The sequence below is a fragment of the Pavona decussata genome, unplaced genomic scaffold, assembly GCF_977016875.1.
Source record: "Pavona decussata unplaced genomic scaffold, jaPavDecu1.1 SCAFFOLD_76, whole genome shotgun sequence".
Taxonomy (NCBI): domain Eukaryota; kingdom Metazoa; phylum Cnidaria; class Anthozoa; order Scleractinia; family Agariciidae; genus Pavona; species Pavona decussata.
This window is the reverse complement of record NW_028145494.1, coordinates 571633-589754: the sequence shown is the minus strand read 5'-3', so window position 1 is coordinate 589754 and position 18122 is coordinate 571633. Positions and strand designations below refer to the sequence as shown.

Here is an 18122-nt window from a genome sequence, read left to right as displayed (position 1 = left end):
ATTTACTAACGACCATCAAATTTTCTCGCTACTTTCGTCTCTTTCGTCTCTTTGACAACTTTGCGGTGTAAAAACGCGCTGTCTAAATGCCATTACCATTCCGTTATTTCGTTTAGCGTTCTTGACATGGCCTGCAATGACGGACACGCTGAGCCTCAGGATGCAGCTTTGAAGACGCTTAGACTCTTCTGCAGAAATCCACGCTGTAGACAGATTCTTGTCTCCCTTGGTATACAACAACGGCTGGTCAGATTCCTTGAAAGATCCCGGATGTCTGGTGCCTGCAGTCAGCAGTCCAGCGTTTCATCGGTTCCCAGTACTGCGCGGACAAACGACAGCGTTGTGTCTGAACACTGTGTTCGCATCTTGAACAAACTTAAAACGCGTGGGAACGAGACGTGAGAGCCAGGAATACAACAGGCAGGTCCTGAGGTAGGCCGAGGAAAATGTGTCTTGATACAGAATTGCATAGCAGTGGTTGATGTAAACTGAATGGTTTATGTGATTTCAGACACCTTTCTCTCAATGGAGAATTCCCTGAAACTGAACCCCATTCAAAGACAGTCACCTCTCAGTGGAACAGCTCGTTCAAGACAGATGCCACTCTAAGAAGGAGATCTCTCAAGGCAGAAACCCTTTAGATGGACACCTGTCAAAGCAGACACCTTTTTTGGATGCGCTCTGACGAAGGGCTAAAGCTCGAAACGTCATCACTCCAATATCTTTACGGTGGTCAATTTACCTTTAGTCATCATTTCTGTTGATAAACCAAACGTTCGTTTCTACTCCCCACAGACGCAGCATCGCAGTTTCTTTAGAAACTAACCTCCTTAGACACCTCTGTTAGATGGGCACCTCTCAGGCTCTTGTTTAGATGGACAGTTCTCAATACAGGTATCTTTCTCAGACAACTATCTTAGATGGACATGGATATCTGTCTTAGAGAGACACCTCTTAAGAGGGAGACATTTCTTAGAATGACATCTCTCTATGAGAGACACAGTGTCAGTCCTCACGTGCACCATAGATCTGATTCCTTTACTTCATCTCTCGGTAAGACAGACACTGTCCCTAAGATGGGTAACTCTCAGTGGTAGAGCATCCGAACTAGTAATGGGAAGGTCTTAGGTTAGACTCCTGATATAGGAGCACTCGGAATTTCTTTTTCCGAGTATGCCTGTGTGCCTGTTACTGAATAATACATCATTCTCATTTATTCACCAGGCTTAAAATATTCCATCACGTGTATTCCGTTGCACGTATGCCACACATTGACATTCCAATCCTAGCAGTATGCAGAATGTTTGTCACATGAACCTAATTTAATGGCCTTAGCTCCCACGAGTCTCCTGTAGCTCAGTAGTAGAGCATCCGAACTAGTAATTGGAAGGTCTTAGGTTCGACTCCTGTTGGGAGAACTCAGATTTTCTTTTTCTGACTATGCCTGTGTCACTGACTGAAAAAGTCATCTATCGTATGAATTGTGTTAATTGTGTATGGCCAGTTTTTGGAATGAAAACAAAAAGCATTGAAGGACCAAATATTTAGTACGGACTTAGAGCAGTATAAAGGGGTTGTTTGGACGCTAAAAATGGAAAAAAATAATAATGAAATAAAAGAGTTAGGAACAGAGTTAGAAGATATTTTTGACAGCTTAGAAGGACAATCCTAAACTGCCTTTAAGTCGCTCATTTTACGACACTAGTGCGTTAAGTTATTTTTTTCGTGTTTATATAATAACAAAAGGAAAATCTTGTACATAATCTTTGAGGCACCTGTAAATATTATGTGATGATACCTCAAAAGCTATTTATTTCGGTTTCAGAAGATAAGAATAAAAAAAGTAGAACTCTTTGTTTGTGTTTCAACCTCTATAGTGGACAAAGGAGCGAAAAGAAAGGCAAGACAGCGAGTTTTCCTTGCTCATTGTCCCTTGTTGGGGTCCCTGCTCTCCGGCTAGCTTTTTGCTTAGGGAGGGGTGGGAAGGTTACATTTGCTAGATTTCTTATCAGTTTGAAAACGACGTTGAGTATAATTTCCATAGTGGGTGAATAGTATGTTTCCATCAAAGGTGACGTTTTCATTGCTTAGAAAGACAACCTGTCGTTCTGCCCACGTCTTGGAGCAGGTGTGAAAACAATACTCAGAAAACAAAATATTGCGTTTATTAGAACAACTGTCGAGATAGATGTTGCTTACGAAATCCCTGTTAAATCAGCCTCAGATTCGTCTATTTCTCCTCCACTTGAGGATACAGCCGGCAAATGAGTTCGTTGTTCATGCATGAAAACAGTGAATTCTTAGTTTGATTTTTAATTAATGCGGCGACAAACCAGACAAGCCGGAGACCGAAAACTTTTAAGCCAAGATTTAGCGATTGAGAACGTAATTGAAATCCATTAAAAGACTGCCGCATTTTATTATTTGATATATTCAATAAACAGGAGGTAGGTTGGGGGTTTTCATTGATGGCAGACTTTGATGATAAGCTTCTATACCACTGAATATTGTCCTGAATTCGAATCCCTTTTTTACTGTCAGTATTGAGACGTTTTTGGCACACAAGAATACTTGGCAACGTAATGATAACCCTGGCTTATGACTTCCGTTGATTTGGTGCTAAATATAATTTCTGTTTGGGCTGTCAAAACGCCAATCACCAAACACTATTTTAAGAGACCCATCACCCAAGTGACCATACTGCACAAAAGGACTGAATTTTGCATCGGGTTCAATTGATATTTTTTATCCGGCGTGGTAAAGGCTGTATGCTAAATGTAGCAGTCGGGGATTTCCGACGGTCTGCTCTTTCAAATTTCAGGCAGGGAAAAATCGAATAAATTTTGAAAAAGTCTAGCATGCAGAAAAACATGAAACGTTCGCACTTTCTACTAAAGATAGATCCGTGAAAGATAATATCTACTTACAAGCTTTACGTTGTTTCGTTTTCTGGTTTACATTGGTTTCATATTTGCGATTTTTTTTTTTTTTTTTTTTTTTTTTTTACTTTTTCTGTTTCGTTGAATTTTCTTAACGTGCTGAAATCTAACTGGTCGCGTCAAATTTATCATTTTAGCCTTTTATAAAGCAGGTGCGCGTTATAATCATAGCAACGTTCAAGACGGCTCACGAGTGGCTGGCGACGGAGCGACCAGCTTTTAATTTTGGTGGTTTCCAAACGAGGGCGCGTTGGCCTCCCACGTAATTGAATAGTTCGCCAACTGCGCGATTTGATAACACTTTTGTGCAGTTTTCAATTAACAGAATTTGACAGATGTATTTTGTAGCCTTCGCTACTGACGCATGGTGTGTGAAAATTACTTCGGATGCGTCTGTACGAGGAACGAGGATTTCTCATTCTGGAGAAGGTTCGTACGCCGGGTGACAAAAAGCCACAAAACCTTTTCAGTATAAACAGACTTGTGTGGTGACTTTTAATGAAGATTACTATCTTTGTATATCGTCATAGAAAAACCGAAAACTGAAAGCGTCAAAAGATTGAATAAGTTTTTCTTTTTATGCGTCAAAACAAACACTGAGAATTATCATAATCTGCACACCCCCAGGTAGCAATCAGCGGACCAAGGGGGAGTAAATACAAATAAAAAGGAAAACATCGCAAATATGCTAAACCATGCTAATATGTGGCCACAATACGATGTAAAGTTTCTTTAGAACATGTAGACGTTAAGTTTGTAACGAAACTGCATGATGTGTATTGTCGGCGACAAGTGAAAATATAAATTTTTGATCAGTAAGTTATGTCGTTATTGGCATTGAAACGGTGGAGTCTGAAGTAATGACTTAATTTCACTGCAATAGTACCTATCTAAGTTCGACATTACATGTAAAAGTAGATATGAAATATTGGCAACTGGCAAACCGTAGACAAGAAAGTTCTGCTCAGCAACTCTTATTTGATTGGCACACTCCAGGATTGCATACACAGACTCAAAACTTGGAATGACTTTGTATGCACATAACTAAGAAAGTTCTGCCCGGAAGTTTCCTTAATAGCTTTCATCGACAAACTAAAAAGTTGGAAACACCTTGTAAGTTTTCTGCTACAGATTCATAATCTTCATTACTGTTGACTATTTTTCATTCAATGGATAGTCAAATGACCCGAGCCCGATAATTAACTCAAGCGAGGAAAATTGTTCCAACAAATTGACCTTTTTAAGGATTAACTAACGCCCAGTGAACCGGCCCATATAGTGGTGCGTTTACGATTTTTTCTGGAAGTCCACGCAGGCTGCGCACCGACCCTTAAAAAATCACTAGCGTTTTAATATTTCTTCTGTGCACCCTCGAGGGGTTTGAACAAGGCAAGAGGCTCTTATTTGCGTTTGACGCAAAGACCGTGAGGCAACTGGGTTATGCTGCAATGTGCAGAGACTTTGCCTCGTTTGCACGCTCAATGGAACGCTTGGTCGGGTTTTGTATCGGATATTACTCAAAAGCCTGTTACACAGGTTAGCACCATGTTGATAACAAACCTTTTTGTTGTGCAAAGCTAAGATGAATATCAAATCCACACATCTCTTTTATCTGCGTCAGAACAAAAAGCTTCCGTTCCCATTGAACAATGATCTCAGCTGTTCATTGTTGTACACCAATTATGCAAAATAAAATTCAATTTGGTAGTATTTGTAAATTCCACAAAGAATATTTACCACGCTGCACGCAAATAAATTGAGCCGATAGCTATATTTGCGATACAATCGGAAGCGAGCTTATATCAGGGCCAACAAAACAGAGAATGATGTTGGTCGCTTTACGTAGATGGTCTTGAATTTCGGTACAAATTTTCCAAAATGTCTTCTTCGAAAAATTAGAAAAGAAAGAGCACCGGTGAAAAGTGCTTATGCATGGTCACACTTCAGGATTTTATCAAATTGTAGTTACTATAAATTTAGAAGTACATAGCACTGAACATTTTCCCACGGTTTTCGTTTCTGACCAAGGTCGCATGCTTTCACAGTCGCGCGTGGACTGTGATGCATGCAAGCGTATCCACGCGTGTTAATGTTCTCAGAACTAAACAATAAAGCGGGCGTATTCGATCTCACTTCTTGCAACCAGTACGTAATGCCGAATATGTCCAGGTTGAAGATCAAATGCAGATGATTCTAGCTTCCGGGCATTCCTCCTTGGTGAGCAAAGCTTATCCAGGGGAGGGGTCCGTCTCCTTTACACTCCCCACATCCCTTTCCCCAATTTTTTAGATCGTACGCCTGTAACAAGTGTTCATTCGCCACGGTTGTCAATGGCTCAAAGTTCCCGTGGGTAGTGTTGTCATGTATTCTTCTTAGAGTTTAAAAATACCGCTTGGTACTCGTGACTTGGGCGTGGAACGTTAAACAATGCAAATAACGTGGTAGGGCGAACTTACCCCAGGTGAAAGTTCAAGGGACAAAGAGAACAGCGTTGTTTATAAATTGTCCATATGTCCCCCTATGTCAAACCCTGTTGGGGTTGCTCTTAATACTGACTTCTCAACGCAGCAATGTGAACACATACAATCAACCATTTTAAACAGCTTGAGGGCCCAGTCGCTCGAAGCATGGTTAGCGCTAACCCGGGTTAAATACCATGACAACCTATAGGTTTTAATACCTCTTAACCAATGGTTAGCGCTAACCATGCTTCGACCAACTCAGCCCTGGTTTCACTTGCAAATTCTGTTTCTCTCGCTATAAGCTATTTTCGAACTACACCACGTTATATATGGATCCAAGCAATCCACCAATCAATGAATAAAATAAAAAAAATAAATCGCTTCATTTAAGTGTCACTATTTAACGCAGAGCAGAAATCTTTATTAATCCATTCAAAATATCGTAAAGTTAACATCCTTGTATGTATCGCGCATGGTCTTCAGATTTAGGGCGCGTTTTAGAAACGTATCGTTTCGAGAAGGTAGAAAAAATAACACTTGAAAACAGAGATGTTGCATCAATTGCCAAGCACCGAAAATAACAAACGCTCAGCATTTTTATAGAATGTGCGTCTGTTTTCGCCTAACAGTATATCGAGATGCTTGGGGTCACATTCACGGCTCAGCCGGAGTTGCGAAATAACCAAGTCGCCGGGTTTACGCGAAGGTGCGACAGCGTACAAGGTATTGTTCATTTTCAGGGCAATGGCGAAATAAACACTTCTGTCCAGACAGGTGTAATTGTCCCATTTAATGTGCCAAACATCGTTTAATTTCCATTTGCGCAATATTTGCTATTCAGTCATTGTCCTGTTTTGGCCAATAGAATTCAAAACAGTTCATTGTGCCTTTGTGGATCTCATTATTTTGTACAACTATGACAGCCTTGCTTTTGTTCCACCGTAAAACTGTCCGACTCGATATTCATAAAAATTGTAATGGCTGTTGTCAGTGATGTATTGACGTTTATGACTTGAACAAGAATAAGGAAATTGTCGACTGGCGTATTGCCTAGTTTGTCAAGTTTATACGTTGAAAAAGTGATCATCGCGCGAAATTTGTAGTTGCAAGGTTATATTACCTGTTATTTTTGGTAAATAGGACGTGGCTTGACAAGCACAATGGAAGATAAAGCTGGTACTCTGTTTGATTTGTTTACCCAGGGACATTTATTTTAAAACCACTTATTGTGACGAGAGAGTTCAACTACGGTGGCCCGGAAGAGTCGTACCATCCTTGATGAGTTTTCTTTTTTTCCCTTTAGTCGAGATTTTTCTGTCTGGTATTTAACTCGCCCCCGGCCTCTGGGCCACCGTCAAAATCCGATTTAATTCGCCTGTCTTTATTGTATCTTTGAAGTACATACATCTGTAGCAATTCGGGATTTAAACTAGTACTTAATCCCGGTTGATGCGGCTAAGATCGCCGGTTGCAACACTCATCTTGCTGGGGATCCGCTCGGACCTCGCATCAGTTCTGAAGTCATATTTCTTTCTCATGACATATTGGAAATGGCGTAAACGTGACCAAACTCAGTCGCAAAAATTATCGGCCTGTGAAATTGCAGAAGAACTGTTAGCAGAAATGGTATTTTCTGTATGTCAGTGTTGTTTCGACATGTTGGATCAGAAGGGTGAACAAGCTAATACCAAATTGAATGTGGAAAAATATGGAACCGAGCAAACACCGTAATCGTGGCGATAGTTTTCATAAACTTCTTAAAATCAATACATATTCTTGCAGATCGGAGAATATTTCTCAAGTTTGCATCTTTCAATTAGGATAAATTTCAATTATTTTCGGCATTTTCAGACTCCATTTTTTATTGTGATAAGATTAAATATATTATCAAGAAGGATTACCTCAGTCATTCTCTTGTCATATGACATGGTGCAAAGTTCACTCGATGAATCCGTGGAAAAATATGATATATTTCTTTCTTTTTTCTTAATGATGACGAAAGATTGCTGGAAACATTCCACCATTCTAAATCTAAAAATAACCATTAAAGGGACTCGTTGCCATGACAAACTGACAGCTCTTCGTACAAATTTTCTGAATAATCGTCATGTTAGTTTTTATATTTCCTGTACTTTTGGACTGATCTTTGCCAACATACTCGTTGGAATTCTATGGTCTATTTTAAAGTAGCACTAATAATTGTTTGGTATGAGTCATAATTTCAGCTCTTTGAAAAACCCGGCTGCCGTGCAGACAAAGTCATTTCGCTTAAAACTAATCGGTAATTTAGAAATATTTTTTGGCTTATTTTCAGATTTTTTAGCCTTATGTTGACAGGCTCTTAAGGGATAAATATTCTAGAATGCATTGCAACCACTTTCAATAGCAAATTTTTCTCATTTTTGCACGAACTGGTATCAGTAGAAAATCCATTAAAAAGGCCAACATCGGCCCGCACTGTTTCTGTAAAATCAGTATCAATCAATGAAGAAATGATGACTTTGACACGGCTAGGATTATACATATTTTCCGGGTCGGATACAGCCTGACCTTTTGAGGGAGACGTAATACAATCCCAGCTGAACAGTCTAGTCAGCCTTCAGCTTCATAAGTAGTAGTGAATTCCAAAGTTTGCTGATCCACCAGGGTCCGGAACCTCGCCCTTGAAAACGTTTACTGGTTTCTGCAGCCTGTAGCATAAGTACTACTACACCCCACCCTCCCCCCCCCCCTTCCTTGATGAGATGCTAGTCCATCGTCGCAGCAGCTTATCGTCGGTTTTTATTTATACTCCTGGTTTTCTTGTGTTAGAAAACAACACGACAAGGCAGATATTTAACCTTTAAACGTCGAACCAGCCACCTCCCCCATAACCGGTACCGTTCCGCCAAAAAAAATTCTGATAGGAAATGGCTAGAATTGTGCCCATTCCGAGGTTGCACTAGCAGATCATAACTTCATATTCACTTTTAAAACCGAATCTTTCATTAAAATTGTGCAATTTAAATGAATTAGTCCAAGTTGTAACGTGCCTTCTTTATTGCGACACACGTGGTGGCAGTTTGTATACGTACGTAATTCAAGCACCAGAGCGAGGCACGTGAGTGGTATAAAGTTTTGGCGCGCATTCTCTGTTGTTGTCATAACCACATGCTCGCTTACCCTAAGTTGTGAATGCAAATGAGCCACAAGTGAAAGTCTCGTGCTAAAGTTGTTAACGGGTTAAAACCGGCTTTAAAACCAGCAAATATGGACAAGGATAATCAAGGGGAAATGGAATCGAGTGAGAAGAGGCTGATCGAAAAAGCAAAGGAAGCAAATGGAGAACAGACCAGTGGTTCAAGCGGCAGCAGCACGGCTGTTGATGAACGTGATGTTCAAGTGATTGAAATAGAGGACGAGAGAGAACAGTGGGGAAAGAAAGCGGATTTTTTGCTATCCTGTATCGGATTTGCTGTCGGACTGGGAAATGTTTGGCGTTTTCCCTATCTGTGCTACGCTAATGGTGGAGGTAAGGTCGCTTTTAAAACCCAGAGGAACACACAGCCGTTCACAAACTGTAGAGCCAATACGTGGACCACGCACATGACCACCGCGTGATAATTTTAGAGCTTTTGCATTGTTTTCACCCGTCACGAACAAGCCAAGACGAAAGAACAGATTGCCCAATGAGTCAAAAACAATATCATTTCATTCAGTTTCCATCTTTGGAATAGCTAGATAGCCTTTCGTTGCGACCACACCGTAATATTCAAGTGAATGAATGATAATCGCAGTCAGTAATTTTACTCTCATTAGCTATGCATGAACGGTTTCCCGCGTTACGCGTTCCTCGTTCCAACGACTGGAAAACTAAACATTTGGCTGTTTATTTTGACCGAAAAGGGTACGAAAACACATTTCTCTGATTTTGACAGAGATTAGTATAGTTTAGAGTTGATTCGCTGTATTTTGTAGTCGTGAATATATTTTGCTTACTGCTTTTTGTGACGCGGGGATAAATAATTCAGCCTTGCCATGTGGTTTTCTAGGAAAAACCGCAGGATCTGAGAATCCTAAACAAAGTAGACACCGCTTTAAAGGTACTTGGTACTGTTTAAAACCAAGTTCTTGGTCGCAATGTCGCAGAAGTAAACAAGGACACTATCCCAAGGGATGAATTCCTTCTCGCGTATTTTCGTGACTGCTATTGTTATTGTGGACAAGTTGTTCAAAAAATATGCAATTGTAAAGCGATCCCGGTTGACCAAAGTGGAAATTTTCTTCACTTGACGCTTAATCCAATTAAAGATTGTCAGAATTTTTCATATCAGACATAACATCTCATGTAATTAATTTTCGGAAACTTGTAGTTTTTGACAACAACAATTTTTTACAAGTTTCCTTATGTCAGACGCATTCGTAGCAAAAATTGCCAGACGTTAACTGATTGTAAATTATCTTGGCTGACCTAATACTCATTGTATTTATGCGGCAAGTTCTGCCCTACCATGATCCTAGAGGATAGTTATTTAGATGCCATTCCACTGCCAAACAGCCGGCTATTGCTTAGTTTAACACATAAAAAGTACAGTGTCGGGGCCTTGGACACTTACAGTTTCGGTGATCCAAACTTTGAAATGGAAATTTTCAGTTACTTAACTGCAAATTTACTGTTTTTCTGCTTTCAAGATTATTTCATTTTAAGCCATTAACACCTTTTGCATAATGTCTAGACATCAGCTTCTAAATGCAAATCGGAAAAAATATTGAATTTGACAAGGTTTTTAATTTCATCGTTTTTGCATTTTGCACTTCTGAAAAGCACAACCTCATTTTTTAAAAAAAATTATAGTCACATAAACTTGGTTCATATTATAAGTTTATTAGAGAAAAACTGGCAGCAAAATACACCTGTTTTTGCCCCTTGCTGTTCACATTCCATTTTTGCCTTTGTACAGTTTTCAAACAGATAAAATGTGGTCATGCTTCCAATGTTATTTTGTGAAATTTGTTACATTATGTTGTGAAATACTTAATACAATATAATATTATTTAATTAAAATAATACTATGTTAAAATTGTTATATTGTGAGATAATACTGTGTCTGGATTCTTTGAATTGAAATACTGCTGACTGGCACGAAATCAACTGGTTGTCAGTCACCAGTTCTCAACAGAGAATTATCAAACTGAAGTCAATTTCAGATCTTGTCTTAAGTTGTGAGATCTTGGCAAGCAGTCTTAAAAAAAACCAGTAATTATTCCTAAATGTATTGTTGGCTATTATGAATCCTATTCAACAAGTTTATAACACATAGTTAGCCTGCCATAGGTTGTGTAACCGCACAAAATCAATTCAAACAAAATTTCAATCAAACATGATTGACCTAAATCATTTCATTATTTTTGATTGAACACAGAACTGTTTTGGTCTTTCACGTCATCAAACTACATCATTTGACTTTGTCTGATTTTGTTTGATTACTTCGGAAATAAAGCAAAATAAAAAAGAACCCATACTTAGTATAGACAACCTTTTAATTTATTCTGAAAAACAGACAACCTTTGTCTTTACAATGGACCAATCAAGAGTTCAGAAATTGAATGGTTGTGTTCAATTATCCAAATTTTTAGGTTGATCGAGTTTGATTAAAGAATGTTGATTTGATATGCTGACTCCATTAGGAAAATAACCAGTCATAAACAAAAAGTCTCCAACTCTTGTTGCCTTTTTTAGTCATTTTCAAAGTTAAACTAACAAGCTATCTCCACTGTACATGTAGTTGTCAGCCATAATAGCTAAAGCCAATGATACAGGGCTCAACATCGTTCAACTTTTGTTGATCAACAAATGTTGAACATTGTTGCGACTTGACTTGTTGCGGAAACTTGTTGAACTGAATAGAGCCAAGCTCAATTTTCGTTCAACAACTTTCAAAATGTTAAACGGCATATTTCAAGGTTCAACCCGACATCACATGATTACACTGTTCAACAGCTGCAACACTTGTTGCTCAACAAATGTTGACCTGTGTATCATTGGCTTAACAACAGACCTAGTCATGTTCTTGTAACAACAGTGCTATTTGTTTCCTTATAGGGGCTTTCCTTATACCATACTTGATTATGCTTGTGTTGTGTGGAATGCCTATGTTTTACATGGAACTGGCTGTTGGACAGTACTTTAGTCTTGGTCCAATTGGAACTTGGGGAGCTGTTTGCCCATTGTTTCAAGGTGTGTTACCCAAGTAGAGTGCGAAAAAGCCTAAGTTCAGTAAGTTAGAATGTGAAATAGTTGATACCCTCAGTTGAAAATCAGTCACCCATGTTGTAGTCTTAGGCATACAACTGGGCTCCTGTTCAGCATTGCTTTATTTGTCCAGATGACTGAGTGAAGAGTACAAAGGTGGCCATCTGTACCTTAATCCAGACAATAACCTGAGACAAACTGTTTACTTTTTTATTTCAGTTTGTTTTCTTTGGCCCACTGCATTGTTGAATTTTAATTACCTTCATGTTGTGCAAGGGAATTTGAAAAAATAACTGGAATGAAGATTAATTAATTTCAGCAAGATAAAGTATTGTCTTTTGCTCCCCTAGGGCAAGAATCAAATATTTTCATGTGACAAGGTGTCTGGCCAATTTGCACGGCTTATTTAGCAGCATAAGCGTTCATTTTCAGGCACTTGAGGAAGTTATTTAAAAGTTGTTATAAAATTTTCAATACCAACAGTTACTCTGTACTTGATTTTGTTTTGTTTTCCATCTGTTTCTTGGTTAAAAAAATTTGGAACTCTTTCACATTATGTTGCTACATGTAAAGTTCTGTCTGTTGGTTTCCTCTCAAGATCGTGCTAGTTGACTAAACTTGGCTTTCCAAAATCATTTTAATTTGAAACTCTTACCATCAGGAACTAATATTCTTTATTTCTAGGGGTTGGATTTGCAAGCATGATGGTTTCCTTTCTGGTGTGTGTTTACTACAACATCATCATAGCCTGGTGCCTGTATTACCTGTTCTTGTCAATGGCCAAAGATGTTCCATGGAAGTCTTGTGGCAATTGGTGGAACTCTCCCAAGTGTTTGGCAGGACCTATTCCAGACAAAACCAACTGTTCTGTGCTTGCAAATAGCACTGCGGCTTTAGTTAATGGTACTGCTGCCCTCGTTAATGGCACAGCTACCCTGGCTAATACAACTGTCTCCAACTGCACAAGTTCAGGGGTATCAGATTATACCTCACCACCATTGGAGTACTGGGAGTAAGTGTTGTTTTGATATTAATTTTTTATATCAACACTAAGGGTTTGATTACCTCTACTAACCATATGTTGTAGTGACTACTACATCTAGTGGCTGCTGATAGCATCCTTTGAAATAATGTTTAACTCAAACTTAAGGTATAAATCAACTGATTCGTATCCTCCTCCAACATCCAAGGATGGTGGAGGAAAATACTTTGCAGTGCAACCCATTACATTTCACTTTTTTATCTACCCAAATTGTTTATCTCCACCAAACTATATGTACAACTGCTTATAAAACTAAATTGATTTTTCTTGCAGAAATTATGTTCTTCGCATAACAGACGGCATTGGTGATGCCGGAATTTTCCGATGGGAGATTCTGCTGTGCTTGCTGGCATCATGGATTGGGGTTTACTTCTGTATGTGGAAAGGTGTCAAGTCCTCTGGAAAGGTAACATTGGATATCTAACATGTAAACACACTTGGTCAGAAATTGAAAGCTTGACATCAAGGGAGACAATAATATTGTTGCTGATTTAGATGACAAAATACCAAGTTTTGAAAATTTGTCTTGTTGTTTATTTAGGTGGTGTACTTCACTGCTACCTTCCCTTATGTAGTTCTTTTTATCCTGTTCATCCGTGGTGTAACGCTTCCAAATGCAAGTGAAGGCATCATTTACTATTTGAGGCCTGAATGGGGGCGCCTCAAGGACCCAAAGGTGAGCCATGTTTGCCTCCTTCTTACCTTCTTCCTTTTCAAGGCTCTCTATGGACAACAGAACCATTTAAATGTTAATTGTGTTTGCAATGTGTGGTTGGTTTTTCCTGAGTTTTAGGCCATGTCCACACGTATCCGGAAATTTTTTTTCCCGCAAATATTTTTTTGCGGATGCGAAAATTTTTGCGTCCACACGCAGCGTATTCGAATCGTTTTCAGCCGTCCACACATATCCGATTGTATCCGGAAATTTTCTGATTTGCTCTAGTTCGCAGTTCTAAAATTCTCTCTCCATTCTTCTTCGATCGTTTTGCCACTGATAAAATTGTCCCACTATGCGCTTGTCCTTCCTAGTCGCATCAAGAATAACAATCTCAAAACATCCTGTCGATCTCTAATGTATTGGTTGTGTAAATTTATCACAGCTGCATTTATCTGAACGCATGATATCAAACTAGAAATCAGAGCAACTAACAAAGAAGCTACAACCCGGCTTGCTGTACGCCATGTTTGTTTATAATGCTCGCCGTGAAGACTGGATCCAAGACAATGACGAAAGCGTATTCAAAAATTTCCAGATACGACCGTCCACACGTATACGTATTCGTATCGGATAAAAAAATTTCCACTCTGGAGAGCGTTTTCAAAAATTTCCGGATACGGTCGGAAAATACGCTGGACACGTGTGGACGCAAGCCGTATTCGTAAAAAAAAATTTGCGTTTTCACAAATTTCCGAATACGTGTGGACGACGCCTTATTTGCAGCAGTTACCAATTTAATAACTGTTAAGCCCAAATCATCCCTTACGCCTGTTTTCCACCAGGCACTTCACTTGGTCAGTTAGCCCAGTTGGGTGAACTTGTAGCTTCTGCAATCTAATAATAAGATTGGTGCTACTGTTAGCAAAATAGTATTTGAAACTAGTTTTCAGGATTTCTAGTAAACCCTTGTGTCTTGTTTTAGGTGTGGGTTGCAGCTGCCACTCAGATTTTCTACTCGCTCGGAATTGGCTTTGGTTCTTTGGTGGCCATGGGAAGTTACAACAAGTTCCACAACAATGTTTTCAAGTGAGAAGATTTTATTTTTCAATACATTTGTGTATGACATTTCACAGAAATTGAAGTGGCAGTCACAAACAGATGCCCCAAATATGGTGCAGTTTCCTTGCAACCCTTCAAAAACTTGCCAGGAATAAAGCCAGATGCGCTGGTCTGACTAAACTTCAACTAATATATTATCATGCTGTAAACTTTCTTAGACTGTCGTTGCAAGATTTTTTATTTTTTTAATAAAATGCTTTTTATTTCCTTCTTTAGAGATGCCATGATGATTTCACTGATCAACTGTGGAACAAGTGTATTTGCTGGCTTTGTAATCTTCTCCACTCTTGGCTTCATGGCTAAAGTTCTCAACAAAGATATTGCAAATGTGGCAAGCTCTGGTAATTAATTGTCCAAGGGTTACTGGTAGTGTGCTTAATGCTGGCTCCTGCTTTTCTTTACAATTCTTATCGTCCTTCTTATAACATTAACTTTTGTTTGCTTCTTTCTTAAAGGCCCTGGACTAGCCTTTGTTGTGTATCCAGAGGCTATTGCACAAATGCCAATTTCTCCACTTTGGGCAATTCTGTTCTTCTTTATGCTGTTAACTTTGGGCTTGGACAGTCAGGTAAATCAAACAATACACGTGTATTGAAAATTTAAAATTGTTTTTTGCAATGTTATAGATAAAGTGATTCTGAAATTGAGGTTCATGCTTTTCTCATATTTTTGAGGTCAGTTTTGACAAGGAAATTTGAAAGGAAATCTTGGTCATTGTGTAGATTGGGATGTTACTGAAAAGCAGCTTTTGTTACTGAATTATAGTGCTTTTTTGTGCTCTTACATGCTAAAAACAGTGTTAAATTTGAGGGCATCAGTCAAATTGTGAACCTCTCTTGAACCAAACTAAACAGTTTTCGAATAGATTTATAATTTCATTTTCCTTTCTTTGTTTTGTAGTTTGGCATGATGGAAGCGATCATTACAGGAGTTGTTGACGAGTACCGCATATTCAGAAAACGCAAAGAACTCTTCATCCTTGTTGCATGTATTGCATGCTTCCTCCTTGGCCTACCATGCGTTACCCAGGGTGGAGCATTCGTTCTTAACCTGTTTGATTACCAGTCTGGAGGTGTTTCTCTTCTGTTCTTGGGCTTCTTTGAAACTGTTACCTTGGCCTGGATATATGGCACAGACAGATTTTCCCTCGATATCGAGAAAATGATTGGTCGTCGCCCAGGAGCTTGGTGGTGGTTTTGCTGGCGGTTCTGTGCTCCCACCATCATGGCTGGAATCTTCTTGTTCAGTATTTCCCAGTGGGCTGGAGTGTCGTATAATGACTACAAGTACCCACCATGGGCAGAATTCCTTGGGTGGGTGATTGCTTTGTCTTCAATGCTTTTCATTCCTGGAGTTGCTATCTGGCAGTTGTACCACACCCCTGGTACCTTCATGGAGGTAAGTTTTTTTGTCATCATTAATTTTATGAATCAATGAGATTATTTCTATACAAATCTTGCAGCACAGGGTTGTCATTGAGTTGTGAAGAAGTGGGCTACAACAGGAAGGGAGCTTGTCGTATGCTAGTAAAGTCTAATCTATCTTTTGTCCTTCAGTCTCTTCCAAACTCTTGATTAGCCAGTCATCTTGTAGTTGGCAATCATAATAGCACGCCACTGGCTGCTAATTTAGGCCCTGATCAGTCACTGAGATTTCTGAAATTTCTGAAATATCTGAAATATATTCATTCGTTCCTCAGCCTTCCTTATACTCTGTGCTTTCCTGTGAACTTTTACTCTAGTATTATGTCTCTAAACTACCTGGGTACTTAAGATGAAGGCCCAGTGCACAGACTGTATGTCGGACTTTTGCTACTCTACAAATTTCTTGTATTCTTGTGTTTTCTATTTGGAGTCATGTTTGAAACATTTAACATGAGAACAATGCCTCTAATAGTCGTCATATTTTGATTGGCCACCTGAACAAGATATGTAAGAAAAAATAATGTAAACATAGTTGCTTTAGCCATGGAGCACCAAGGAGATTTCCAGTGAGAAACTCAATTCAAAAGTGTCCTTGCATTCTAGGTCGAATTTAACAAATTGCTGGCAGTTTTCTATGGTCTATACTCTTGTAGACCATAAAATGACGTCAAAAAATGTTCAAAACTCAAGTGGAATCACGAGCCGCAGGCTAGTGGTTTCACTGCCAAGTTTTGGACATTTTATGGCGTCATTTTATGGTCTATAAGAGTATAGACCATAGAAAACTGCCGTTGATTTGTTTTTTACAATAACATGGAAAAAGTAAGAGCGGAATTGGCTTTTTTTTTCGTTGAGAAAGCGCGCGCGTTACATCTGACGTCATTTTTATTGTCTGTACTCTTATAGACAATAGCTACGAGCCAATCAGCGCGCGGGAATTTGGACAGTTATTGTAAAATGGAATTTGGAAGTGTTGGTTAATCATGAGAAAGTTGCAGAAAAATATCAATGGCACAACGTTCATCACTGTACACCTAAATTCAAGACTCCAGGACTCTTAAGATGGCAGTAGCCTTGTTGTACAAATGAAAAGCAATAAGAGAACACAGCAGTTTGGAATCTTGAGTAGCATTGATTACCTTGGTCAGTTTGTGTTGTATTTTAAAAAGTGATTGGTTTGCTTGATTCTTTATCTAATTTTTGTTTCATTTTACAGAGACTTTACATTTGCCTGAAACCAGACCCTGTTGTCCAAAGAGAGATTGAGGAAAGGCAAGGTCTTGAGCATAGAGTTGAACTCGTAAAAGTGTAAATAAAAAGGTGAGCTTGCCTGGTTGTTAATAGTGCCAATGATGTAACACCACAACAACAAGCAGCAAAAGATTTAGACAATGTTATTGTCCCATAACAAGCATTGTGTAAATAAAATATGCTTATGTGGTGTTCATTTCTTTGCAGGAATCAAAAGGAAGAGTTGAAGTCATTTTGATATTACCACTTTTGTAAATAAAGAGCAGTGATGCAAAGATAAGGAGCTGCTGATTCATTTGCCCTTTCCCCCACTCGTGAAGATGCAGCAGTAATGTTCTTCATATGAAGCTGTAAACAGTGGCTGTGCCACGATGACACTGTTCATTCTGGACATCCAGGTTAACTTTGGGGTTTAGCTGTGATAATCAGTTGCTGTCCTACTAAAGAAGCTATGATAATTTGATCATGCACAATTATAGATTATCCTTGCTTTCACATGTACAGTTATCTGCAGGGGTACTATGGTTCTAATCAAGAGCCACACTAGTGGGGCAGCTATAGGCAATGAGGCCAGCAGGCAGTAGACAAGCCTCAAGACAGCAAAATCACCTGTGGTTGGCATGTTTTGAGAGAGCTGCTTTGTTAGAAACTCGATGAAAGCTTTATGGGTAACATTCCAGGGTTTTTGTCCCTGGAACATAATTATTTGGTAGCATGGGTACACATCTTGTTAAGGTGTTGTATATGCAGATGTGCAGTAAACTAGTGTTGCAGAGGGTTTTTGAAATAAATGGCAAAAATCTAAGAGACAGCTTCTTGTAAGAGGGAAAGATATGCAGTTCAATAAATAATTATTGTTCCCTGACATGAAGAGAATTTTGAATGGAATTGAACCTCGCATCATTGGTGACATTTTGTATAGATGTTAAGTAGCAGAAAGTTGAATTTTTTGGTACAGAGTGAAAGTGCGACCATTAAATTTTTAAGTCTATGTG

General features: G+C 39.0%; 2 protein-coding genes across 3 annotated transcripts in view; both read left to right on the top strand.

Moving 5' to 3' along the window:
• Window positions 1–1854, top strand: part of LOC146476481 (serine/threonine-protein kinase 36-like) — a 32546-nt gene extending 30692 nt beyond the window's left edge. Inside the window, exons 33-34 of one of the 2 annotated variants that reach the window (XM_085114371.1) lie at window positions 117–432; window positions 512–1854. In XM_085114371.1, coding sequence (XP_084970497.1) covers window positions 117–402 — 286 coding nt within the window. In that variant the 3' untranslated portion in view covers window positions 403–432; window positions 512–1854. Of the gene's footprint in view, window positions 1–116 lie in introns of both variants that reach the window. The other variant, XM_085114370.1, reaches the window with a different exon arrangement.
• Window positions 1855–8527: 6673 nt separating this feature from the next.
• LOC146476480 (sodium- and chloride-dependent GABA transporter 1-like) lies at window positions 8528–17475 on the top strand. The gene is made up of 11 exons (XM_085114347.1): window positions 8528–8912; window positions 11484–11618; window positions 12318–12645; window positions 12949–13081; window positions 13217–13351; window positions 14316–14419; window positions 14669–14793; window positions 14908–15020; window positions 15353–15850; window positions 17093–17196; window positions 17335–17475. The coding sequence occupies exons 1-10, from the start codon at window positions 8651–8653 to the stop codon at window positions 17186–17188; spliced, it is 1929 nt and encodes a 642-aa protein (XP_084970473.1). The 5' UTR covers window positions 8528–8650; the 3' UTR covers window positions 17189–17196; window positions 17335–17475.
• The last annotated feature ends 647 nt before the right edge of the window (window positions 17476–18122 follow it).